Consider the following 24970-nt stretch of genomic DNA (forward strand, 5'->3'; position numbering starts at 1 on the left):
CAATTTTTAAATTTATAATTTTATAATCCAGTATTACTAACTACATTTACATGTTGTACAATCATAACCCCCCACCCCCATCTATTTTCAAAACTTTTCATCACTCCAGATGAAAGTTCTGTAAGTATTAAGCAATAATTGCCTATTCTTCTCTCTTCCAACAGCCCCTGGTTACCTCTGTTCTATTTTCTGTCCCTATGAATTTACTTATTCTAAATGTCTCATAAAAGTAGAATCATAGAATATTTGTCCTTTTGTCTTGGTTTATTTCACTTGGCATATAGATATGTTTTTAAAGCAGCAGTGTCCCATGCCCCTAGTTGAGGTTTTATTGCCAAATATTTGAGGAACAAGATGACTGGTAGAAGTTACTGAACTGTGAAAATGTTATTGTATTATGGTGGTGTTTATGTAGTCTTTTAGAGACACAGATTGTAGGATAATGATTTGTGTCATTCTAAGCAAGTCTTGCCCATTGGAGGGGTCATTAAAGGACCAACTTAAATTGCAATATGCCAAAATAATCAGACAATGAAATCGTATAGCCAAATGGATCAATAGAAAATAACAAATTGATCATGCACTCATCTATAGACTAGTGACCCATCGGTATTGTCTTAACCAGTTGCCAACTGTCCATTTCATTTAATCTTAAATTCACGTATGTCCTGTGTTAACCAGGTGTTGACTGTCCCTTTCAGTTATTATCATGCAAAGTTGTATTAGTTCACGTCCAACCTCGTGAATCTTGTTGATGGGCACGCACAAATGACAACTTCAAAGTAGTTCCCAGCGGGTGACTGGGATGATGTCTGAGAAATGACTGCATGGAGGGAAGAAAGCTGACATTCACTGGCTCCATATCCTGTGCGCTAGGCGTTCTGCACAGATCTTCTCTCTGAATCCTTCCAGCCTCAGAGGCTAGTATCCATATTTCACTCTCACAGATGAGGGTGCCCCTGTCACACAAGCAAGCCTTTTAGGTCTTTTAGGTAAGGAGTTCTTGAATTGACTCATGTCAGACTCCACAGCCCAGAGGAAGTATTTCTATCAACTAGAATGGCAGGAAGTTTCCATTTTGATAGTATAACTCAGAAATGGTGATGGAAAAGGATGTTAGAAGGCTGACAAATAACATTAATTTTTCATGATAAAATAATTCCTCCAAGTCATTTTTCCCCTATACTATACCTTCCTGGTGGCTCAGACAGTAAGGAATCTATCTGCAGTACAGGAGACCCAGGTTCAATCCCTGGGTCAGGAAGATCCCCTGGAGAAGGGAATGGCAACCCACTCTAGTATCCTTGCCTGGAGAATCCCATGGACAGAGGAGCCTGGTGGGCTACAGTTCATCAGATCGCAAAGAGTTGGACACGACTGAGTGACTAACACTTTCACTTTCACTTCATATCCTTAATTGAAGTATTATTATGATCTCATGTTTAATACGGAGAAGGCAGTGGCACTCCACTCCAGTACTTTTGCCTAGAAAAATCCCATGGACAGAGGAGCCTGGTAGGCTGCAGTTCATGGGATCGCTAGAGTCGGACACGACTGAGCGACTTCACTTTCACTTTTCACTGTCATGCATTGGAGAAGGAAATGGCAACCCACTCCAGTGTTCTTGCCTGGCGAATCCCAGGGACGGGAAGCCTGGTGGGCTGCCATCTATGGGGTCGCACAGAGTCGGACACGACTGAAGCGACGAAGCAGCAGCAGCAGCATGTTTAATAGTTATTTAACATATCACAAAACATAATGACAAGGCTAAAAACAAGCAAAGAATGCATATGTCATTCATTGCCTGCATCGTGCTCTTTCCTCTGTGCTAAGGTAGAAAGGATGGCCCTGAGATGCCAGCTTCCCCCCTACTTCTTGCTCTGATGTGGCATTCATTCTCACCAATGGAACATGTAACCATTCACTTTGGTTTTAAAATGGTCTTTTTAACAGTGAGTGTATTATGTATCTGCAGCTTAGCTACTCTTAGTATAACATTGCTGTTCAAACTAATCTCACTAAGTCAAAGGGAAAGTGGTGAAAAATACCCGATTATTTTATCTTTCTATTTTGGGAGGGAGGAAAAGGCGTTGCTCAGATCTCTGTCTTTCCCAGTATACTGTACAAATCATCTTAACCTGTGTTTACTATTTTGCTTTTCCTATTAAGTTTTAAATTACCTTTAGGTCCCTTAACTTCCTCTGATTCTTAATTCCTTAGCTCATATAAAGGCCTGAAACTTTTTGTTTCATTTTTGTCACCTTGTTTCTTGCTTTGTCTAAAGAATTGGTTGCAGTATCTACTTTGGGCTTGTGTTCACTGATGGAGATGGTGGTGAAGATTTCCCAAGAAATAGTGTGGCCTAGTGGTCGTGTCTCTCTGTGCTGCTCCCTGCTGCTATTTGACTTTGAACAAGCTGCTTCTTTATTCTGAGTTTCTGGGTCCTTAGTCTGAAAAATGGAACCATACTTAAAATGATAGGTGACATCTCTTTTCTGGGATAGTCAAAAACAAACAAGTGAGTTTAAAATTTGTCTAAGGAAGCTAAAAGAAAATTTGTTTTTCTTAGTTGTATAATTTCTACTTAGCTATAATAAGAATTAATAATAATACCATAATGTTCTCTTGCAGTTGCCTTAGAGCAATTTCAAATTAGTTAGCAAACTTTGCAGTAAGTAATTCTGGTATATTTTGAGTTCTCTTATTTTATTAAAAAATAACTTCCAAATATAAGTGGCAGAGGTGTCAGAGTGGCTGCAAATAAGGGATTTTAATCCCTTATCTACGTTCTTTATATTTAAAATTTCATGATTGGTTACAAAGAAGCCCACAACTTTCAAAAATTTTTCTGTAGTTAGGAGGATGTGTTAAACCTTTCTGTTTATTTCAGTACATAATGTTTTTCATAAATAGCTTTGTCTACAATCACTGTCTGTGCTGTTTATGGTTGTGAGTAAGCATCTGAGGGGGGCTGCTTCAGTTGCCCCTCATACACGTCTTCCTCCTTTCTTTCTCACAATCCCCCACTATGCAAAGTGAAGCATGTTTATTAAATGCAAAGTCAGTTTATTATTAGTCATTTAATATTGAGTGAGTGAGTGAAGTCGCTCAGTCGTGTCCGACTCTTTGTGACCCCGTGGACTGTAGCCCGCCAGGCTCCTCTGTCCATGGGATTCTCCAGGCAAGAATACTGGAGTGGGTTGCTGTTTCCTTCTCCAGGGTATTTAATATTAGTCTATTTAATTATATTTCTATTTAAATATATTTAATTATATTTTGATTTTAGTTGCTAAGTCATGTTCAACTCCATGGGACACCATGGACTGTAATCCACCATGCTTCTCTGTCCATGGGATTTCCCAAGCAAGAATAGTGGAGTGGGTTGCTGTTTCTTTTGCCAGGAAATGTTCCCAACCCAAGGACTGAGCCTGGGTCTCCTGAATTGCACGTAGTCTCTGCACTGCAGGCAGTTTTCTTTACCAACTGAGTTACTAGGAAAGCCCTCTATTTAATTATAATATAAATATTAATATTTAATAAAACATAGTCCCATAGTTTGTGTTAAAAATAACAGCACACATATCTTTTGGGTTATTCATATCAGTATTGCTTTATGTTAACATGAATACTCAGAAGTTGGTTGTATTCTGGATTGAAAAAGTAGACTCAGATCTTGTTCATTTGTCAAAAAAAAATTGGGTATTCTAAAAGTCCAATTGTATGGTTGCTCTCAAATGATTGGAAAACATAAAAGAGCAATGTAGACTACAAAATTATATACCTATTTTTAAAGCAGTGAATGGAAATTAGATGTTTTTTGGCAGGGTGGTAGGTGGGAGAGATTTTAATCATTACTCATCCCATTTTGCAGCAACTGTATCTCATCAGGTCCAAGATGCTGTTGATTGTAAGATGCATCCCAATTTCAGTGATATTAAAGTAGTGTCATCCCTTGGTATCCTAGGACCCCCTTGCAGATACCCAGGTTCTCAGATCTTTAAATAACATGTATAAAATAATGTAGTATTTGCATATACCCAGTGTACATGCTCCTATATACTTTAAGTCATCTCTAGATTAAATGCTATGTTCATAGTTGCACACTGCATGTGCTGCAGTATGCACAGGAAATTCAAGTTTTGCTTTTTGGAACATTCTGGAATTTGTTCCCCAATATTTTCAATCTATAGTTTGGATGCTTGGATGCAGAACCCATGGATACCGGGGGATGACTATATGATGAAATGTGGAAAATAAAAATTGTCTGTGCCCCAGGGCTGCTGGAGAACACCCTTCCTTGTAAAGTAAAAGTCATCATGTGCTTGCTCTACATTATCCCCTTTCAATTTTGTTTATAATAAATTGTTTTGATGTTTTAAATATAAATTGACACCAAAAAACATTAAGATGACCTTGTAGTATGTGTTTAGAGTATTCCAGTGAGGTCTAGTGATTCAGACAAAGGCAGTGAGAATATAGTAGTCTAATTTAGGGTTATAGAATGTTTATAGTTGAAACTGGACTAGTAGTACATAACATGATCTTTCATTTACAATATCCGCAAGAAATACCTCTTCTATTTTTAAAGCTCTCTTGGGTTGAATTACAAAGATTTGTATCAGTAGAGCTACTTTGAGGGTCAACTAAATGTAAAGAACTGCAGAGAATTTATATGAATAAAAGGTGCCACAAATTTGAAGAGACCTTTTTGGTGACTAAAGTTTATCATTATATAGGAAACTTTTTATTTACTACCCAGTTCCTTTACTCAGTTCCTAGCTTAAACCTATTGTTTTTTTCTGTGCTTTGTAGAGCTGGAAACTCATAATGATACAGGGAAGAGAACAAGCCTGACTGAATCTCAGGGTAGCCAACTCCTTTTTTTTTTCCTATTATCTTTTAATTATTATTATTGTTTTAGTATATAAGTTTCAGATGAGAAGAATTTACTGTTTGACATCTGTGTACTCTACAAAGTGATCACTGCCACAGGCCTAATTACCAAGCATTACCATACAGTTGAGCTCCTTCCCCAGTTTCAGCCACCCTGCAACTCTCTTCCTCTCTGGTAACCACTAATCTGATATCTGTATCTCTGAGTTTGTTTTAATTTTGTTTTTTTTTTTTTAATTTTTAGATTCCATATGAGTGAAATCATACAGCATTTGTGTTTCTCTGATTTATTTCACTTAACATAATACCTGCAAGGTCCATTCATGTTTTTGCAAATGAGAGGATTTAATTCTTTTTTATGACTGAGTAGTATTCCACTGTGTTATATACCACATTTGCCAACTCCTCTTTTTTAAATATGTGTGAGCCCAACTCTAGTATAAGACCATCTTTGATGAAGCCAATAGAAGCCCTGATATTTATTTTCTTGCCACATCAGTTCAGTTCAGTAGCTTAGTTGTGTCCAACTCTTTGTGACCCCATGGACTGCAGCACACCAGGCCTCTCTGTCCATTACCAACTCCCGAAGTTCACCCAAACTCATATCCACTGAGTCATTGATGCCATCCAACCATCTCATCTTCTGTTGTCCCCTTCTCCTCCCACCTTCAGTTTTTCTCAGCATGAGGGTCTTTTCCAATTAGTCAGTTCTTCACATCAGGTGGCCAAAGTATTAGAGTTTCATCTTCAACATCAGTCCTTCCAGTGAACACCCAGGACTGATCTCCTTTAGGATGGACTGGTTGGATCTCCTTGCAGTCCAAGGGACTCTCAAGAGTCTTCTCCAACACCACAGTTCAAAAGCATCAATTCTTCAGCGCTCAACTTTCCTTATAGTCCAACTCTCACATCCATACATGACTACTGGAAAAACCATAGCCTTGACTAGATGGACTTTTGTTGGCAAAGTGCTTTTTAATATGCTGTCTAGGTTGGTCATAACTTTACTTCCAAGGAGTAAGTGTCTGTTAATTTCATGGTTGCAGTCACCATCTGCAGTGATTTTGGAGCCTAAAAAAATAAAGTCTGACACTGTTACCACTGTTTCTCCATCTATTTCCCATGAAGTGATAGAACCGGATGCCATGATCTTAGTTTTCTGAATGTTGAGCTTTAAGCCAGCTTTTTCACTATCCTCTTTCACTTTCATCAAGAGGCTCTTTAGTTCCTCTTCACTTTCTGCCATAAGGGTGGTGTCATCTGCATATCTGAGGTTATTGATATTTCTCCTGGCAATCTTGATTCCAGCTTTTGCTTCATCCAGCCCAGCGTTTCTCATGATGTACTCTGCATATAAGTTAAATAAACAGGGTGACAATATACAGCCTTGACGTACTCCTTCTCCTATTTGGAACCAGTTTGTTGTTCCATGTCCAGTTCTAACTGTTGCTTCCTGACCTGCGTACGGATTTCTCAAGAGGCAGGTCAGGTGGTCTGGTATTCCCATCTCTTCCAGAATTTTCCATAGTTTCTTGTGATCCACACAGTCAAAGGCTTTGGCATAGTCAATAAAGCAGAAATAGATGTTTTTCTGGAACTCTCTTGCTTTTTCGATGATCCAGTGGGTGTTGGCAATTTGATCTCTGGTTCCTCTGCCTTTTCTAAAGCCAGCTTGAACATCTGGAAGTTCACAGTTCATGTACTGCTGAAGCCTGGCTTGGAGAATTTTGAGCATTACTAGCGTGTGACAAGAGTGCAATTGTGCGGTAGTTTGAGCATTCGTTGGCAGTGCCTTTCTTTGGGATTGGAATGATAACTGACCTTTACCAGTCCTGTGGCCACTGCTGAGTTTTCCAAATTTGCTGGCATATTGAGTGCAGCACTTTCACAGCATCATCTTTTAGGATTTGAAATAGCTCAACTGGAATTCCATCACCTCCACTAACTTTGTTCGTAGTGATGCTTCCTAAGGCCCACTTGACTTCACATTCCAGGATGTCTGGCTCTAGGTGAGTAATCACACCATCGTGATTATCTGAGTCATGAAGATCTTTCTTGTACAGTTCTTCTGTGTACTCTTGCCACCTCTTCTGAATATCTTCTGCTTCTGTTAGGTCCATACCATTTCTGTCTGTTATCGATCCCATCCTTGCATGAAATGTTCCCTTGGTATCTCTAATTTTCTTGAAGAGATCTCTAGTCTTTCCCATTCTATTATTTTCCTTAATTCTTTGCACTGATCGCTGAGGATGACGTTCTTATCTCTTCTTACTGTTCTTTGGAACTGTGCATTCAAATGGGTATATCTTTCCTTTTTTCCTTTGCTTTTCGCGCCTCTTCTTTCACAGCTATTTGTAAGGCCTCCTCAGATAGCCATTTTGCTTTTTTGCATTTCTTTTTCTTGGGGATGGTTTGCTCCCTGTCTCCTGTACAATGTCACAAACCCCATCCATAATTTCTCAGGTGCTCTGTCTATTGGATCTAGTCCCTTAAATCTATTTCTCACTTTCACTGTATAGTCATAAGGGATTTGATTTAGGTAATACCTGAATGGTCTAGTGGTTTTCCCCTACTTTCTTCAATTTAAGTCTGAATTTGGCCATAAGGAGTTCATGATCTGAGCCAGATTCAGCTCCTGGTCTTGTTTTTGCTGACTGTGTAGAGCTTCTCCAGTTTTGGCTGCAAAGAATATGATCAATATAATTTCAGTGTTGGCCATCTGGTGATGTCCACGTGTAGAGTCTTCTCTTGTGTTGTTGGAAGAGGGTGTTTGCTATGACAAGTGTGTTCTCTTGGCAAAACTCTATTAGCCTTTGCCCTGCTTCATTCTGTAGTCCAAGGCCAAATTTGCCTGTTACTCCAGGTGTTTCTTGACTTCCTACTTTTGCATTCCAGTCCCCTATAATGACATGGGCATCTTTTTTGGGTGTTAGTTCTAAAAGGTCTTGTAGGTCTTCATAGAACCGTTTAACTTGAGCTTCTTCAGCTTTACTGGTCAGGGCACAGACTTGGATTACTGTGATACTGAATGGTTTGCCTTGGAAACGAACAGAGATAATTCTGTCATTTTTGAGATTGCATCCAAGTACTGCATTTTGGACTCTTTTGTTGACCATGATGGCTACTCCATTTCTTCTAAGGGATTCCTGCCCACAGTAGTAGATATTATGGTCATCTGAGTTAAATTCACCCATTCCGGTCCATTTTCGTTCATTGATTCCTAGAATGTCGATCTTCACTCTTGCCATCTCCTGTTGACCACTTCCAATTTGCCTTGATTCATGGACCTAACATTCCAGGTCCCTATGCAATATTGCTCTTTACAGCATCGAACCTTGCTTCTATCACCAGTCTCATCCATAACTGGGTGTTGTTTTTGCTTTGGCTCCGTCCCTTCATTCTTTCTGGAGTTATTTCTCCACTGATCTCAAGTAGTATATTGGGCACCTAACTGACCTGGGGAGTTCATCTTTCAGTGTCCTATCTTTTGGCTTTTCATACTGTTCATGGGGTTCTCAAGGTAAGAATGTTGAAGTGGTTTGCCATTCCCTTTTCCAGTGGACCACATTCTGTCAGACCTCTCCACCATGACCTATCCATCTTGGGTGGCCCTAGATGGCATGGCTTAGTTTCACTGAGTTAGACAAGGCTTGGTCTATGTGATCAGATTGACTATAGTTTTCTGTGATTGCAGTTTCAGTCTGTCTGCCCTTTGATGCCCTCTCTGAGCGCCTACTGTCTTAATGGGCTTTCTCTTACCTTGGACATGGGGTATCTCTTCATGGCTGCTCCAGCAAAGCACAGCTGCTGTTCCTGACTTTGGACGTGGGTTATATCCTCTCAGCCAAATAGATTGACACTAGCCAGTAAGACAACAGTGTTAATGAAGATGCATCTAAAATAGCAATAAAGTAGGGAGGCCAAGGAGTGGGAGAAATGTGCATTATTTGGGACCAGAGTGATATGGGTTGGTTTCCTGGTGTTATGGGCCAGGGAGAGTTGAGGGGCAGCTCCAGGCAGGACTTAAAACACTTTCCATTTTAATCAGCTTTCTAGGACACTTTGCAATAGAAGGTTTAGCTCTGACTACTGCCATAGCTGTATACTTATGCCTTTCCAGAGGGTAAGATTCATACAAACCACAAAGAAAGATGACAAGTACATCTGTAATTATTCACATACACTAGAACGGCTGGTACATCTGTTATTAGACTGCTTTCATGTTAAATTTTTCATTATTATGACATTTCAGTTTGGCATTTTTAAATTTCGTCTTTGTCCCTTTTCATCTGTTACATTTTGGTGCCTCAGATATCCCACATCAGAGCTGCGTTAGGCACAAGGGAGCAAAAAAAAAAAAAGAGACCTAGTCAGTGTCCTCAAGGGTCTCACAGACTGGGACAGGGAGGAGAGCTCAGCCCGGAGAGGGAAGGAACTAGCCCAGCTAGCCAAGAGACTTCTATACTCCTTGTTAATAAGACACAAAGCAAAACCCTGTCTCAGGAAGATTAGGGTTCCATTGATCCTCTAAGGTAGCATGCAAGGCTCGGAAGTTCTGTGATACACTCAGGTGATACTAGCTCTGTGTTTCCAGGGCTGTGTTCAGAGCCTCAGATTAAGAGAGTTCTCTTTACTATCTCCCCATAGAGAACAGAATTGTCATTTAGAAATCAGCGACTGCAGGCAGGACAGCCATCTGCTGTATAGAAAGAACCAAAGAGATTTCTGTAAATTGAATTAGGAATCCCCACTCCCCTCATCAGTACTGTGTAGTGATTAAAAAAGAGGGAGCCTGTGAGCTCAGAGAGGAAACTGTCTTATATGGGAGTCTATGCAGGACTGTCTACTGGTGTTTGAACTTTCTGGTAAATAAGTTGCCAATGCCTTGATTTATTGTTATCCTTTTTATCTTGACTACTTCGTCAAAATGCCATTAGAAGTTCTATGATTTCCTTCAACTGCTTCATATCTGGGGAAACCTTTTGTAAGAAAGATGAGATTTCAAGGCAGGATATAAAGCCTTACATGGGTCATTTGGATTTCCTGACTTGTTTATGTCCATTTGCTTTTAGACAGAATTTGCAGAAATAAAATCTGTGTGCAAAACATACACATATACTATCACAGTCATTCAGGTATAAGTTAACATCTGCCACAAATGTTGGTCCAAGCATGCCATATTGACTGAAAACGTATCTCTGTATGGAATTTAATTCAAGGTGTGCAGTTATAGGGCTTTCCCTGGTGGCTCAGTGGTAAAGAAGTGTCCTGACAATGTAGGAGACACGGGTTTGATCCCTGGGTCAGGAAGATTCCCTAGAGAAGGAAATGGCAACCCACTCCAGTATTCTCGCCTGGGAAATCCCATGGAGAGAGGAGCCTGGCGGGCTACAGTCCATAGGGTCACAAAAAGTCAGATACAACTTTGCGACTGAGCATACACGTGCAGTTCTAATTTTTAATTTTTCAGTGGTGAGTCAGGTTATGTTCCCCTTCTCTTTCCTTTTAACTGCAATTTCAAACAAATCAGCTAAGGGGTTGAGCTGAGGAGAGAAAGGAGTATGAAGAGCAAGAAGGAATCAGGTACTTTAGCACTCAGAAATTTTGATGCATTTTTGGTTGAAACACAGTACAAGTGTTATGTTTAGTTCCCCTGCTCTAAAATAGCACTGTTAATTTTTTCATTTGGTGAATTTTCACACAAGTGCTAATCACACGTTTCTATAAATTATATTAATTTAACTTATTTCCCTAAATGTTGTTCTGCAGTGTGTAGCACGGATGTTCTCAGATTCTTGGCTGTGTAAGCTTGTTGCAGTTGGAAGCTGAACAGAAATATCTGAAAGGCATTATTTGGATTACAGATGCAGGAGCATCTGATCTCACCTTTTGCTGGGGTTCCTAAATCACAAGTGTTCTTTGGCTTCGCAGTCAGTCTACATGTCCTGTCCCCTCTCTTTGACATTGTCCCCCCCCCCACCCCCCCCACCCCGTTGCTTTTTTGGAGAAAGCACTGTCATCTACAAGTTAAAGGGCTGGTAAATTTCGGTAATTGTGTTTAATAGTTTAGTTTGTAGGAGAATGACTTCTTCAAACTTAAAAGACAAAGGAGATTGGTATAGACTATAATGTCCCCTTTCTTGTCCCTAAAAAGGGATACTCATATCAAAAATAACTTTTTTTTTTCCTTTGCAGAGTATGATTTCATCCATTGTAAATAGCACATATTATGCCAACGTGTCAGCAACCAAGTGCCAGGAGTTTGGGAGATGGTATAAAAAGTACAAGAAAATTAAAGGTAAATTGGCTTATATTTTTGAAGCTGATTTTCAGTTTTTTAGGTCAAGGAATTGTTGACTCTTGGAAATTTCTGCTGATTTAGATATAACTTTTTAGTAAAAAATTTATATAATTTTTTCTAAAGGTAGGATTTTTTAAAAATTGAACTATAGTTGATTTACAATATTGTGTTAGTTTCAGGTGTACAGCAAAGTAATTCAGTTTTTTTCCAGATTCTTTTCCATTTTAGGTTATTAGGAAAAAGGATATTGAATATAGTTCCCTGGACTATATAGTAAATCCTTGTTCTTTATTTTATATGTAGTGGTGTCTGACTGTTAATTCCATGCTCCTAATTTATCTCCCCTTCCCCTTTTGCCAACCATAAGTTTATTTTCTAAGTCTGTGAGTCTGTTTCTGTTTTGTAAATAAGTTCATTTGTATTATTATTGTTTTTTATGATTCAACAAAAAAAAACGATATCATATAATATTTGTTTTTCTCTGTTCTGACTTCACTCAGTATGGTGATCTCTAGGTCCATCCATGTTACTGCAGATGGCAATATTTCATTCTTTTTTTGTGACTGAGTAATAATATTCTGTTGTATATAAATATCATATCTTTATCTGTTCATTCACTGATGGACACTTAGGTTGTTTCCTTGTCTTGGCTGTTGTAAATAGTGCTGCTGTGAGCATTGGGGTACAAGAAAGGGTTCTCTTAATATTTTCATTAAGGGATCCAAACTGGCTCCCTTAAAACTAAGATGGCATTAAAACTAAATTCTTAGCATAATGTATGAAGTTTATAGTTTTCACAAGAGATGCATGTGAAGGCTGAAATCTTTAAAAATATTTTGAAGTGGTATGTTTTAGACAGGCATGTCTATTTTAAAAACTCAATCAATAAATCATTTTCATTAATTTATTAATGTAATTTAAAAGCAGTCATTCTAGGTTAAATTAGCACTTATAGTTTAAGTACCAGTTAACAAACTGAAATGAATGTGTGGTATCAGGAAATCTTTGATCTGAAGTGGAGTTTTGATGTGTTTATTTGGAGACAATTCCAAAATAGTGGTTAAAGCAAAGGGACTCTGTAGTCAGGAGAATTTGTATTCGGATCTTTGTCTTCTGTTTGCTAACTGTGTGAGTTTGAATAAATTATTTAACTGTATGAAGAATCAGTTTCCTGAAAACTGGAAGCAATACAACTAAGTCTCTAACTAGCTACAAGGACTAAATACCTTAATACCGGCACAAAGTAATCTCTTAATCATTGTTACAGTATTTTAGTTGTTGTTTATTAATAGTAGTAGTTCTACTAGCAGTAATATATTATATATGGAATTGTATCTGGTACTGAATATACAGTTCTCTTATTATCAGTATAATAAATGGCCTACTATTTAGGCCATCCAACCCTTTAAATATATCAATCATATTTGGCCTTTGCAAATTTGCAATGTTGGAAAAATTCTCTTCTTCCCACCCCAAGTCAAAGGCTATTCGATTCAAATGCTACCAGCCCCTGAGGAAATTGGGGGAATTTGGGGGAACAGAACAGATTGGTGTTTGAGGGTCCTTCTAGTCCATATTTTGCGTGACTGTGACATCCTCTGTTGCGCTTTATTTGGGTATTCAGAGCCTTGCTAGTGGTTTACTGCCCCTGTGGAGAGGGTTAAATGGCAATTTATGGTGGACAGGTAAAAGTAAAGGAAGAATTTGTTTGTTTTTATTACCCTGCAAGTTTTCTCTAGGGAAACCGTATCAAAGTAATCCCTGTTTTGTGCTGTTTTTGGGAGTTTGTTTACAAGGTTAACTTTTGAAGAAATGAACTTTATTCTCATTGGTGGCACATTTCTGATTTCAAAGGAATGAGAGCATTTTATGCTAAATACATAATTTGTAAGGAAAGTCAAGAGGTTGAACTACCCAGTAGAAATTAAGTTCACTGAAAATTCAATTAAGATCCATTCCTTTTCAACATATTCTAAAATTCTTTAGACTTTCTCATTTCTGGTTTGGGGACTTGCTTTAGAATGTTACTAATATTAACTCTTGTACAGGATAAGATGAATAACTCCTTATTCTAAGACATGATTGTGTAGTTCGGAAGTGTTTCTTTTCTGTAAGTGTTGTCTCCAAGTTTTTCCTTTAAAATCAGGTTGTTAAAGTGTTTGAACAATATCCTCTTTGGCTAAAAAATCAAAAGAATCATAGTGCTTCAAGGTCATTTGTTAGATCTCATTTACTTGCTATTATAAGAAAAAGGAAGAGAATGTACGCACTCTTTTAATAGTTTGCAGTATAATTCTAAATTCAGAAAGACTGGAAATTTCACTGTAGTATTCTCAGAATTGCCGCTGCAGAATCTGTGTGTGTGCGTGTGAGTCTGTGGTATGTGTGTATGTCTGTTCACATACACATTAACACTTACGTCATCTACTTTTCTCATTTCTTTCTTAGAGATTCAGTTCTTCAAGCTCTGTTTTTTTCCTTCAAGATAGTAAATGCACAGTTAATTCTTTAAGTGCCATAAAAGCAGACTGAGACCTTGATTTCAGGAGGTCAAGGATCCACACCTGGAGAGGTGGCCAGACACTATGTACACATACTATTCAAAGAGATGGCGCTAGTCATTGCTGTTGAAAAGTGTGTGTGTGCATGTGTGTGTGTCAGTAGGAGGAGAAAAGGGAAGGTTAAGGTATGTGTGAAGTAAACACAAGCTGCCGTAAAACAGTTCAAGTGGTGTTGATTCATCAACCAAGGGAGTGGGAGAAAAAACAAAGAATTCATGACAGGTAGAATGGTGTGCAGAAAATAAACACTCCAGGGAAGTGCATTTTATTAACCTTCAACCTTCAGAGAAAAGGAAGTGTTGGACCTATGCAGGAACGTTTCCATTGATAGAAGCTTTATGCTATGAATAGATGTCACTGTAGGGGTTCCTATCTAGTAGAACCCATTACTCATGAGAAAGCAGTGATTTTGTTTGTGAAATTTCTATTTGTGTCCATCCATTTTCAAAATGAAAAAACAAAACAAAACAAAACAAAAAACAAACCTGGAATTTCAAGCCTGGAAATAAAGTAGCAAAACCAGAATTCTACTTGAGACTCTTCCTTTGCTTAGTAGCTCAGCCACGTCTGACTCTTTCGTGACCCCATGGACTGTAGCCCGCCATGCTCCTCTGTCCGTGGGGATTCTCCAGGCAAGAATGCTGGAGTGGGTTGCCATGCCCTCCTCTTCCTCAGAACCCAGAAATCAGTGTTCTTTGTCTTTTATTGTCTCCCTACCCCTGTCTTTTTCCACCCCATAGTTACCAGCTTCCATGTGTCATTGCTGATACTCAGTGTAGAAGAAAATCTGATGCTAACTTACTGATGGCTCAAACCAAATGCACTCTACATTGTTAAATATGTTTCCTATTATCTTCTAATGTCTGTTTTAATAAAACAGTGGGAACTAAATGGTTGCTTCTTAATCAAAACCATGATTTCCTAAACATAAGCTATGTGATTCTGTTACAAATTGCCACATATAGATCTTGTAGGTCAAAGTTTTTTTCTCTTCTCATAGAAGTAAATAAACAGTAAAATAATTATATACTTTGAAAGATCAAAGTAAATATGACTAAAACCTGGCAAAAATAAAAGTCTACTGAAAGGATTAAAAAAAAAAAAAAGATCAGATTGCAAATTCTATAGTTAATGCTTAAATAAATATGAGAAAAATGAATAATCAATAATTTGATATCATTAAAAACAGATGTGAAGACTATATACAAATAGAATTGTCTAAATTTTGAAGTAAACATTTTAATGTGCATTTTTTGAATTTGTTGTTATTATAGCTAAACGTTTACACTTACTCTTTAAAACGTCCTAAGTTGGTTTGGTTTAGCATGTTAACTTTATTTTCCTCAGTGATCATAGCAAAGCACATTCTGTTTACCTTTTTCCTTTAATTTCAAAGACAATCATAGTTGACAGAGATGTATTTGAGTTAACATTAGTGTTAATTTAGGATAGATGGGGAGACAGTTTGTATACTATGGTTTTAAAGATCAGAACTATGAACCTACTCCCCAGGAGTTTTTGATATTGAAGAAAATGAAGTGGGTGAATGGCATAGTTGGTTGATTTAGATGGCATTTTTTTTTATTGCTGTTCATCTCATACTATAATTGCTTCTGGCCTAGTTTCTACAATGTATAGCTCATATAAACTCCCAGGTTTAAGGGAAAAAAAAGTATACTTTGTGGAAAAACAAAGCAAAACAAAAAGAGCAATATTAACAGTTGTTTATGCAGGAATCTTAGTGTTAGACACAAGATTAATCCACAGGGACCTAGAAGCATTCATGCCATTAATTATTCTCAAGAATTCTAGGGGTTGTATGAGATTTACCTATGAATTTTTCTTTCTTAAGTGCTACACGTTTTATTAAAACACTTAATTTTTTAACTTAAGTCATCTTATGTATTAAATCTATTTAGACATAAACTTGCCCCATCATTTTTATGAAGCTAAGTGACAATTTTGTGCAATACTATTAGAAATTATGTTATTCTGGCAATCTGCTTTCACAGGGGAGCTTATAAGAATAAGAAAGTATGTTAACAAAGAAGGGATGATATATTTTAAATGTTCCCTAATTAAAAACTAATAAGTTAAAAGAAAATAACTTTATATTTAAAATGTTTTCCATCTGGCACCAAAAGCGAAGTGAACTATCATTTTTGGTCAGGTCAGTCTCAAGTATTTAATATGTCACAAGAATTAAGGGGTCATTGAAAGTTTACACAAATCTAGTGGATCTCACAAAATTGTTTGTGTCATAAAATAATACCACTAGAATGAGCAGACCTAAGCAAACCCCATACTTTGGCCAGAAAGCAAAATTATCCCCATCACTTTCCTTTTCTCAATCATTGCTCAAGAACCCCTGATTGCTAGTTGTCTTAATTTTATTTGTTTATTTGAACTTATTTTGCAAAATATTAAAAAGCTGGGAGAAATGAGGATTTTTAAAAACCAGTGTTACTTCCTCAAGCCTGGTTTATTCTAGTAATCAGTATTTTATCTGACCCTGTCTGATCTAGTCTTGCAAGATCAAACGTCCAGGCCAGCAAGCAGACAGTAAACAAAGCCCGCGAAGGGTTTCAGTAAACACAAAGATTAGATGTTGAATGGAAATTAAACTCCTTGAACTAGTCCTCTGTACTAAAGTGGTTAAGTGGGTTGTGATTAAAAGAAATAAGTAATTATGATCATTATAGCTGAAATGATATAATGTTACCACATTTAAAGCACCTCTTGTACCCAAAAATGATTGTGTCATTTACAAAGTGGCGCCTCGAAGTTGAATAGAGAAATGAGTGTCCTCTGACCTGGTTCCACAAGGCAGTCCTTGCTTAGCCTTGGTGGTCAGGACAATGCCTTTAATCAACTGCCGGTACTTCTCCCTCTGCTGTTGTTTAGCTCTGATGAGGTCAAAGTAACTTAACTTTCGTCTACCTAATTCTTCTGAGTCATGAAAGAAATTTGCTTTCAGTTTTGAATCTAAATTAAGGTGTTTGGCAAGGAAGTTTGTCTGCCCTCTGCCTATAGTGTACCTTGCGTAAAATAATAACAACATCAAATCCTTGAATTTCATATGAATATTAGAGTCACTGACATAGAAACATCACTTCCACAAATAAGCACTTTCCATCTTACGAGTTTTCCAACATTTGAAAGAGCCTTGTGCATTTACACTGGTAATCACTGATGTGCATTCATTGATCACCTTACCCTTGCTGACCTTCAGACTAGGAGCTTATAGGTAGTATCACTAAGTGGAAGAATGGCGCGTGGGAAATGCCATGGAACCTAACCTCAGATGTGGACTCATTTCTTAATTGGATTTAAGAAGCTTATTCTAGCTGTACTGGTAACTGTTTCTTTAGCCTGGATGTATTTATTCATAAATGTTTAAAGAACGAAAACAATCATTTGTCAACAATGTGGTTTGTAGATGAAACAAACTTGCTATCTTCTCACACTTATGCTACTTATAAGCCGTTTGGGTAGTAGCCACCACTGGTGGCTCAGACGGTAAAGAATCCTCCTTCAGTGTGGGAGGCCTGGGTTTGATCCCTGGTTTGGGAAGATCTCCTGGAGGAGTGCATGGCAACCCACTCCAGTATTTTTGCCTGGAGAATTCTATGGACAGGGGAGTCCATGGGGTTGCAAAGAGTTGGACGTGACTGAGTGACTAAGCACAAGTACAGCATAAGCCATTTAAAAACATGTGTTAAAAAAGAATGGAAAGGGAAAAAGGACCTACTTTTCTAATCTCTTCATTTTTTTCATCCGTGAAAGTGAAAGTGAAGTCGCTCAGTCGTGTCTGACTCTTTACGACCCCGTGGACTGTAGCCTACCAGGCTCCTCCCGCCATGGGATTTTCTAGGCAAGGGTACTGGAGTGGGTTGCCATTTCCTTCTCCAGGGGATCTTCCCAACTCAGGGATTGAACCCAGGTCTCCCGCATTGCGGGCAGACGCTTTAACCTCTGAGCTACCAGGAAAGGTTGAAAGAATTATAAGACATGGTTTCTGGTTTTTAAAAGCCTGTGTTCTCTATGAAATAGTTAATAATATAACATCTTTTATTATGATTCAGAAAGACATCAATTACCTCGCAGGATTTTAAGTAGCGATCATTATATATTAGTCCTCCTTTGCAAGAAAGTTACAGTCACAATGAGATGATTAATTTTGATTAAATGTTTAGTGAATGTCTCTACTATAGCCCATATTCAGTGCTAGAAGCAGAGAGACATTCAGAAACACGTAAGATATGGTTTCTACCTCTAGTTGTGTTGCCTCATCCTAGCAGGGAGGAGAGCCTATAAGTGTATCTGGCAAATATATAGCAGTGATATAAACTAGTGCAGTGGTAACACAGAAGAAGGTCTATAAATTATACCTGCTGGGTGTCAGGTTTGGTTGGGAGTGAGGGATAATTAAAAAAGAAGTAGCGCATGAGTTAAACCTTAGGACAAACAGAGCTTTTCTCTGAGAGGACAAGGAGAAGGAAGAACCTTTCAGGAAGCTGCAAGTTCATCAGTATAGGTGCAGAGGTACAGAAGAGCATAATGTAATAGGAAATATTGGGTGGTTGTCCAGTATATCTATCATGATACTGTGAATATAACATGCCCAGAATGGCTAAGATTTTGACTGGTGAAAAGGAAAAGATAGAGCATGGCTGGATGTGGGACTGACGGTGGAACCAAACATTGGTGAAAGAGCAAAAATGTTTGGGACTTGGCTGTGAGAAGCTTTTGTGTTATAGTAATGCAAAATAAAGTTGGAAAGCTAGTGAACACATCTTAGGGCACTCTGAAAGCCCAGTTGAGACATTCTGAGAATCACTGAAAGTTTTTCAACAATGAAGTGAAATAATGATCATGACAGTTAAAAAAAACTTCTAGAAGCCATCTGAAACCATTGTATGGATGTGAGTGTGTATGGCAGGACGGGAGGCAAATGAGAGGAAGAGGGGTGGTGTGCACACTCTGGAGAATACAGGCAAGCGAGAATCTACTTCAATAATACATGGAAGTGAAGATGGTGAGGGAGGCGGGGCTTTGGCTTTGGTGGCAGGAATGGGAAAAAGAGAGGTGACTGATGCAGTATGTGAGTGGGAAGAGAAAGGAAAATCAAAGTAGAGTCCAAGGTTGTGAACTTAAGTGACTCTTGGATGGTTTTAACAGAAACGTATTGATATAAACTGAGAGGAAGTTGCTGGTGCTTCAGAGAGTTGGTGAACTAGTGAGAAATATCCACTGGGCTGTTCAAGGTGTGGAGCAAGCTTACCAAAAGACAGGACTAGAGAATAGATTGTGTGGCCAATTTTTTGGATATAATAGTTACAGTGATACCAAAGGAGGATTCTCTGAAGGAGAAAGTTAGAACAAGCAGGGATTGGAAGCTTTGAGGCATAAAAGGGCCAGGGGTTAGAAGACATGATTAGAGAGAAAGTGAGGTTTCATGGAAGTCAAGGGAAGGTGGGTTACCAGTGGAGAAATGTTATTGAGGGGGACAGGGGCAAGAGAAGGAGAAGAGGAGATTGGAAGCCCTTGTTGTTGTTTAGTCACTTAGTCGTGTCCAACTCTTTTGTGACCCCCATGGACTGTAGCCCTCCAGCCTCCTCTGTCCATGGAATTCTTCAGGCAAGAGTACTGGAGTGGGTTGCCATTTTCTTTTCCAGGACATCTTTTCAATACAGGGATCGAACTTATGTCTCTTGCATCTCCTGCATTGGCAGGTAGATCCTTTACCATTGAGCTACCTAGGAAGCCCCTGGAAGCTCTTAGCTTTGGCAAAAAAGGGACCATAATGACATTGGAGGGAGCTGTTTCCTTGTCATGAATACAAAGAGAAGTTATATACATCAGAGATGGAAGGTTATAAGGAAGTGAGGGCGTAGATAGTGACTGAGTGATGAAAGGATGTAAGAGCAGCTAACTGCAGCATCAGGCCTGAGGGCAACACACACTTCCACCCCCAGCCTGATACTAAGGAGAAAGAGGATGGAGCCAGAGGAGGCCATTATATCCTGATTATCTAGCAGTGAGGGAGAGAATGGCTGGGTGGGGAACTCTGAAATGGGCTCTGGACCATATTTGTTTGGGAAACAGAGAAACAAGGAGTTGAATTGGGATGATGTGGTTAAAGGTTGTGGTTCTGGTCTCTTTAGTTGTTAGCTTTTCCTTTCACAAACTTTAGATTTTTCATAGTTTCAGATTTCCATTTGTCTTGCCAAGAAACAAAAGCTAAAACAAAGATAGATCCGATGGTGCCTGATGAAGATACCACAGAGTTGTGAAATGAGAGCTATTGTATGCCGACTAGCAAATATCCAGATTTAAAATCTGTTATGAGTGTGGTGACATCCTCTTATTTTGGGGGAACCAGTAGGTTGAAGTCAGAATTCTCTTGGTCTCTTGATTGAGTAAATGAAAAGTATTATTTGTGTTTCCTCAGATGATTTACAGAGTTAAAACGGAAAAGCACTTAGGTTTGCAAGGTGCTCGAACGAAGCTCTTACATACAGAGTGCTAGGACCACCACTGTCTATGGTAGATAGTTGTTGGACTCACTGTTTGACTGGTTCTTACCCTGTGCAAGAATTTGAGATTATCTGACCTTGAACTTGTGAACTCCCATAGGAATGGACATTAATCTAGAATCATCTGGAATACAAGTCAGGCTATGAGTTCTAACATTTGTCCTTTCAAGCTGTCACCTTCTAAGTTCCATGTTAGTAGTAAGTTCGATTCTTGAATAGTCTCCCTATTAGACCAAAAATTCCGTGAAAGAACATCTGTAGGATTTATCCATTTTGTTACCTTCTCCAAGCTCTGTGAACATAGGACTTTGAATATTGTAGATACTTAGTAAATATTAATAGAATTTAATTTAATATAGATGAATTTATTTGAACATACACACTTAGAACAGTTTTATTTTTGCACATGTTATATTGTGACTAACCTTATTTGCTATTGGATGTCTCAATTGAGAGAAAAAAGAAAATTTTTGCTTGTTTAATTCATATTACAAATATCCTTAGCAAATTAGTTATCAGTTAACTCATTCTCTTTTTCTGTTAATTACTTTTTGAGCTAAAGATTTAACAACTGTTAATTAATTCCACTGAAAGAGACAGTAACACCTTTATTAAATAAAAATTAGAGACCATTTATATAGCCTAAGAAAAACATCCCTTGGAGGTATTTCCAGCTAGTTTATTGAGTAGTTTACTAAAAATAACAGCCCCAAACATTTAAGTCCTATGAAGTCAAAGAGAATGGCCAATGGAAAAGAATGAATTATGGGTTAATAGTTTCTTTGATTAACATTTCCTTAATAGGTTAAAGAAAAGAATTAATCCACATAGAATACTCCTGAACAATACTGTTGAGTTTCTAAAATGTGATTTTTTTAATCATATGTCAATTTACCCCTGAAATTATGGTTGCAGATTAAAACAAAGAGTGAAAATCAAGATATCATTAGATATAGGTAACTTTAACCTATTCAGAAAGCTGTAGGAATATTTGAAATGACCAGCGTTATCCAACTATGATAAAGCATCATTTGACACCAAAAGGGACAGTAGTGTTCTGATGCAGTAAAGGCGGGCAGTGCTCACTTTTTCCATGGAGCATAATGGGTCCTGTGTGACCTTCTATTGTCAAAACACAAAGGTGTTCAGATTCAAGTTGCTTTATGGGAGATATATATTTTTTGTGGATCTTAGTATGATGGAAAGAGGAAGTTGATAATAAGGGGAAAATATACCTAAGAAAACCAATCATTTGGGGTATTATCACAATGCTGGCTGGTACACTTTGCTTATGGGCTGGAAGCATTTTCCTTCCAAGCCTTGTTTTATTAGGAGTTAACAAGTTGGCTCTGAATATCTTGCTCTAGGCAGAGACTTTGCAAGCGAATTCTCAATCCAGAGACAGATTCTCTTTAACAAATTTAGAGGGAAAAAAAAAATCTTTAGGTTTCATAGTCCTAAAAGACTTAGCTTTTTTTTTTTTTTTTTTGCCCTTCAGCCCTTTCAAACTCCTAATATTTTCTTTAATTATATTTAGTGAACTCTTCTGGTTATAGTTTTGTTTTTAATTTCCAGTGGTGTGGGATTTATATCTGGTATATATGAAATATTGGCTTTAGCTCTTGAAATTGTGTCTATTTTTGTGTTAACAAAAAAGCAGTTTTTATATAACAAATTGACTTTGGACCTACAGTTATTGACTAAGACAGAATAAATCAGAAGTATTTTCAGTGATTGGCCATGTTCAGTATTGGCAGACATGATGCTGTTCTGGTTTGTCCGGAAAATTAGTGTTATGTTTACATTAAAAAAAAATTAACTCAGTGAAAGACTTTGGGTGGACAGTAGGGCTTTTCCTGTTGATGTGTAGTCCAGTTCAGAGAGAGGAGTCTAAATAAATATCAGGTTGAATCAGATGTAATTTCCATTTACATAGGTTAAAATTGTATGTCACCAATTTCATATAGTAGTTCATTCATGTGAATTTGTTGTGATTTCCTGAGGTTCTCAAGTTATTACCATGTTATATGAGTGTGCATACCCCATTTTATTTTTTGTTTCAAATGACTACTTCATATTTACAGAGCTTAAAAAGAGTTCTTGCAAAAGCTCTCAGTTGTGTGATTCATGTGTCATCAGTCAGGAGGGAATCCATACTGATGGCACTCATCTGGGGATAAAGCTTTTTGGCAGCAACAAAAGTAAAAGAATGGGAGGATTCATGAAAATAAATATAGTGAGTGCAAATTTATATTGCAGATGACTAGAATGAATTGCTAATAACAACAAAATAGGGATTAAAGGAGCTATGTTTTATCATCAAATAGAAATGCATCTTATATCATAGGCAGTTGCTACAGGTCCATCTCTGTGTACCAAGCTGTTAAACTGTCTGAAGCAAATCTATAGATAGAGCTCTTTCAAGCTAGTATTATTCAGTACTATATCTGTAGGGGCTGTCATTATAACTGGTATGTGTTGTTGTTTGTCGCTAAGTCATGTCTGACTCTTTGTGACATGCCAGACCTCCCTGTCCCTCACCAGCTCCTGGAGTTCCCCCAAGTTCATGTCCATTGAATTGGTGATGCTATCCAACCATCTTATCCTCTGCTACCCTCTTCTCCTTTTGTCTTCAGTCTTTTCCAGCATCAGGGTCTTTTCCAGTGAGTTGGCTGTTCATATCAGGTGGCCAAAGTATTGAAGCTTCAGCTTCAGCATGAGTCCCTTCAATGAATATTCAGGGTTGATTTCCTTTAGGATTGACTGGTTTGATCTCCTTGCTGTCCAAGGGACTCACAAGGACCTGATACATAGTAGCTGACTAATAAATAAGTACAAAGTAGTTAATAAATTCTATCCTATGAATTAAAACAATTAAAAAGCAAATGTGAATAATCCTATTTTAGTGATTAGCTCATGCAGTTGGGAAAAATCAGTAATTTCCTCACCGTTCAGAACCGACTGGCTTCTGCAGTCTGTCGCATCAGGAAGGTTTACAGGGCACAGAGTTTAGCCTGCAGGGAGAGCCCCTACCATTCAGATAACTCATCCACTCATCATGTCACCTCTGCATGTATGGACCGCATGCACACCTGCACACACATGTACAAACAGAAAGCAGGACTTGTCTGTTGGAAAGTTGGTAAGTCCTGACTCAAACCCTAAAATGAATAGCAGCCACATACCCCAACTTGGGAAGTTTAACATAAGCAGTGGGACAGAGGCTTTAAGGTCCTAAAGACATAAGTTTGAGTTCTATTACTTGCTTTATTTAATAAATTTATGTTTTCTTTTTTTTTCCACTGATCTTCAACTTCTTCAATAAAGTGGCATAATGATATCTATGTGATATAATTTTTATGTGAGAATTAAATGACAGTGATGTGTTAAGGGTTAGCTCAGTACCTCAACTACTATATAAATGATAGAAGGCTTGAAGTTATCTGCAGTACACTAAGAATAAAAATATTTTTCTCTAAACGAAATACAACAAAAGTACTTGTGAAGCATTTAGTCCCTGAGAACTTCACTTTGAGTTATGCAGAAAAAGAGAAAAAACTAACAAACAAACATTAGTTTTTACTGGCCCTGTGATTTGTTTATTATGCTTATAAGACCAAAGCCAGTAGCTCTAATCATTTTAATTTTTGCTAAATATTTGTCTACATTTGGACTACTATTTGACCTTGAACAAGTTATCTAACTTCTCTGGTATTAGACAGGATCATTATCCTTAAAATTAGGATACAAGGTTTGGGGGTTAGGGTTGAGGGAGCAAGGATCTTGGGGTGGAGGTTTGGAAATCCACAGCAGTGGTATGCTCAAGAATATCTTTTCCCTATGCTCAAGATGTGAGTACCCATTCCAAACTATTGATTTGATTGGCAACGTTTCTACAAAGAGTGTCACATGGTCAGCCTTTGTCTTACCTTGTAGAATTGCTTCTAGAGTACTTTCTGAGGCTGAAGGAGTCACAGAGAAATGAATTATTCTTCACTCCTCCCACCCAAATTTTTATTTGGCTGTACTCTTCTATCCAGGGTTTCCAGGATTTGTTCTGGTGAATACTTAGAGTGTTAGCTTATTATGGAATCCATTAGCACTCATTCTTGCTAATCTGTTTACATTTGCATAAGCATCTTAATGGTTTAAGGAAAAAATCCATAGGCCAGAAATTCCAGAAATTTCTCATTGCAAAGCCTTTTACCCAATTCATTGCTTTCTACTCATTATAACTATGGACAAAACCCTAGGGCTTCTTTCTCAAAGGCAATTTTGTTAAGGTTTGCATTGAAACACTTGGTTCATGTTTCTGGAAAAAATTATCAGTCTTTTAAGCAGTGTTGACAGATAAACTTGCAAGAGCAATACTACAACTGCTGTTACTACCAGTGTATAAACTACTAAACTACTATTGTTGCATTGGGGAGTTTCCCAAAGAGAGATATCATGAGTTAAGTCTTAATTTTTGCCAAGGAGTCAAAAAACAGCAGATATTGCCAGGGAATTGCTTTGAAAATCCTAGCAACAATACTCTTTATTAGATGAGTAACCTGGAAGGTTGCTTTAAAACCAGTTTACAGGTAATCTTTCTCATTTTGCAGGTCATCCCCAAATCCCCCAGCTAGTTAGAACTTAGGCTTTAAAAATCCCAGTTTGCTCTTCTTTGCACCTAT

At 37.9% G+C, this 24970-nt stretch overlaps 1 protein-coding gene across 2 annotated transcripts in view; it reads left to right on the forward strand.

Annotated features, from left to right (window-relative positions):
* SATB2 (SATB homeobox 2) overlaps positions 1-24970 on the forward strand; it is a 200436-nt gene that overhangs the window by 89608 nt on the left and 85858 nt on the right. For both annotated transcript variants that reach the window (XM_086366667.1, XM_086366674.1), the window contains exon 6: positions 11089-11191. In XM_086366667.1, the coding sequence (XP_086222793.1) occupies positions 11089-11191 (103 nt within the window). The remainder of the gene's footprint in view (positions 1-11088; positions 11192-24970) is intronic.

The sequence above is a fragment of the Bos grunniens genome, chromosome 2, assembly GCF_055505025.1.
Source record: "Bos grunniens cultivar Pamir isolate PY7600 chromosome 2, Bosgru_T2T1.0, whole genome shotgun sequence".
Classification (NCBI taxonomy): Eukaryota; Metazoa; Chordata; class Mammalia; order Artiodactyla; family Bovidae; genus Bos; species Bos grunniens.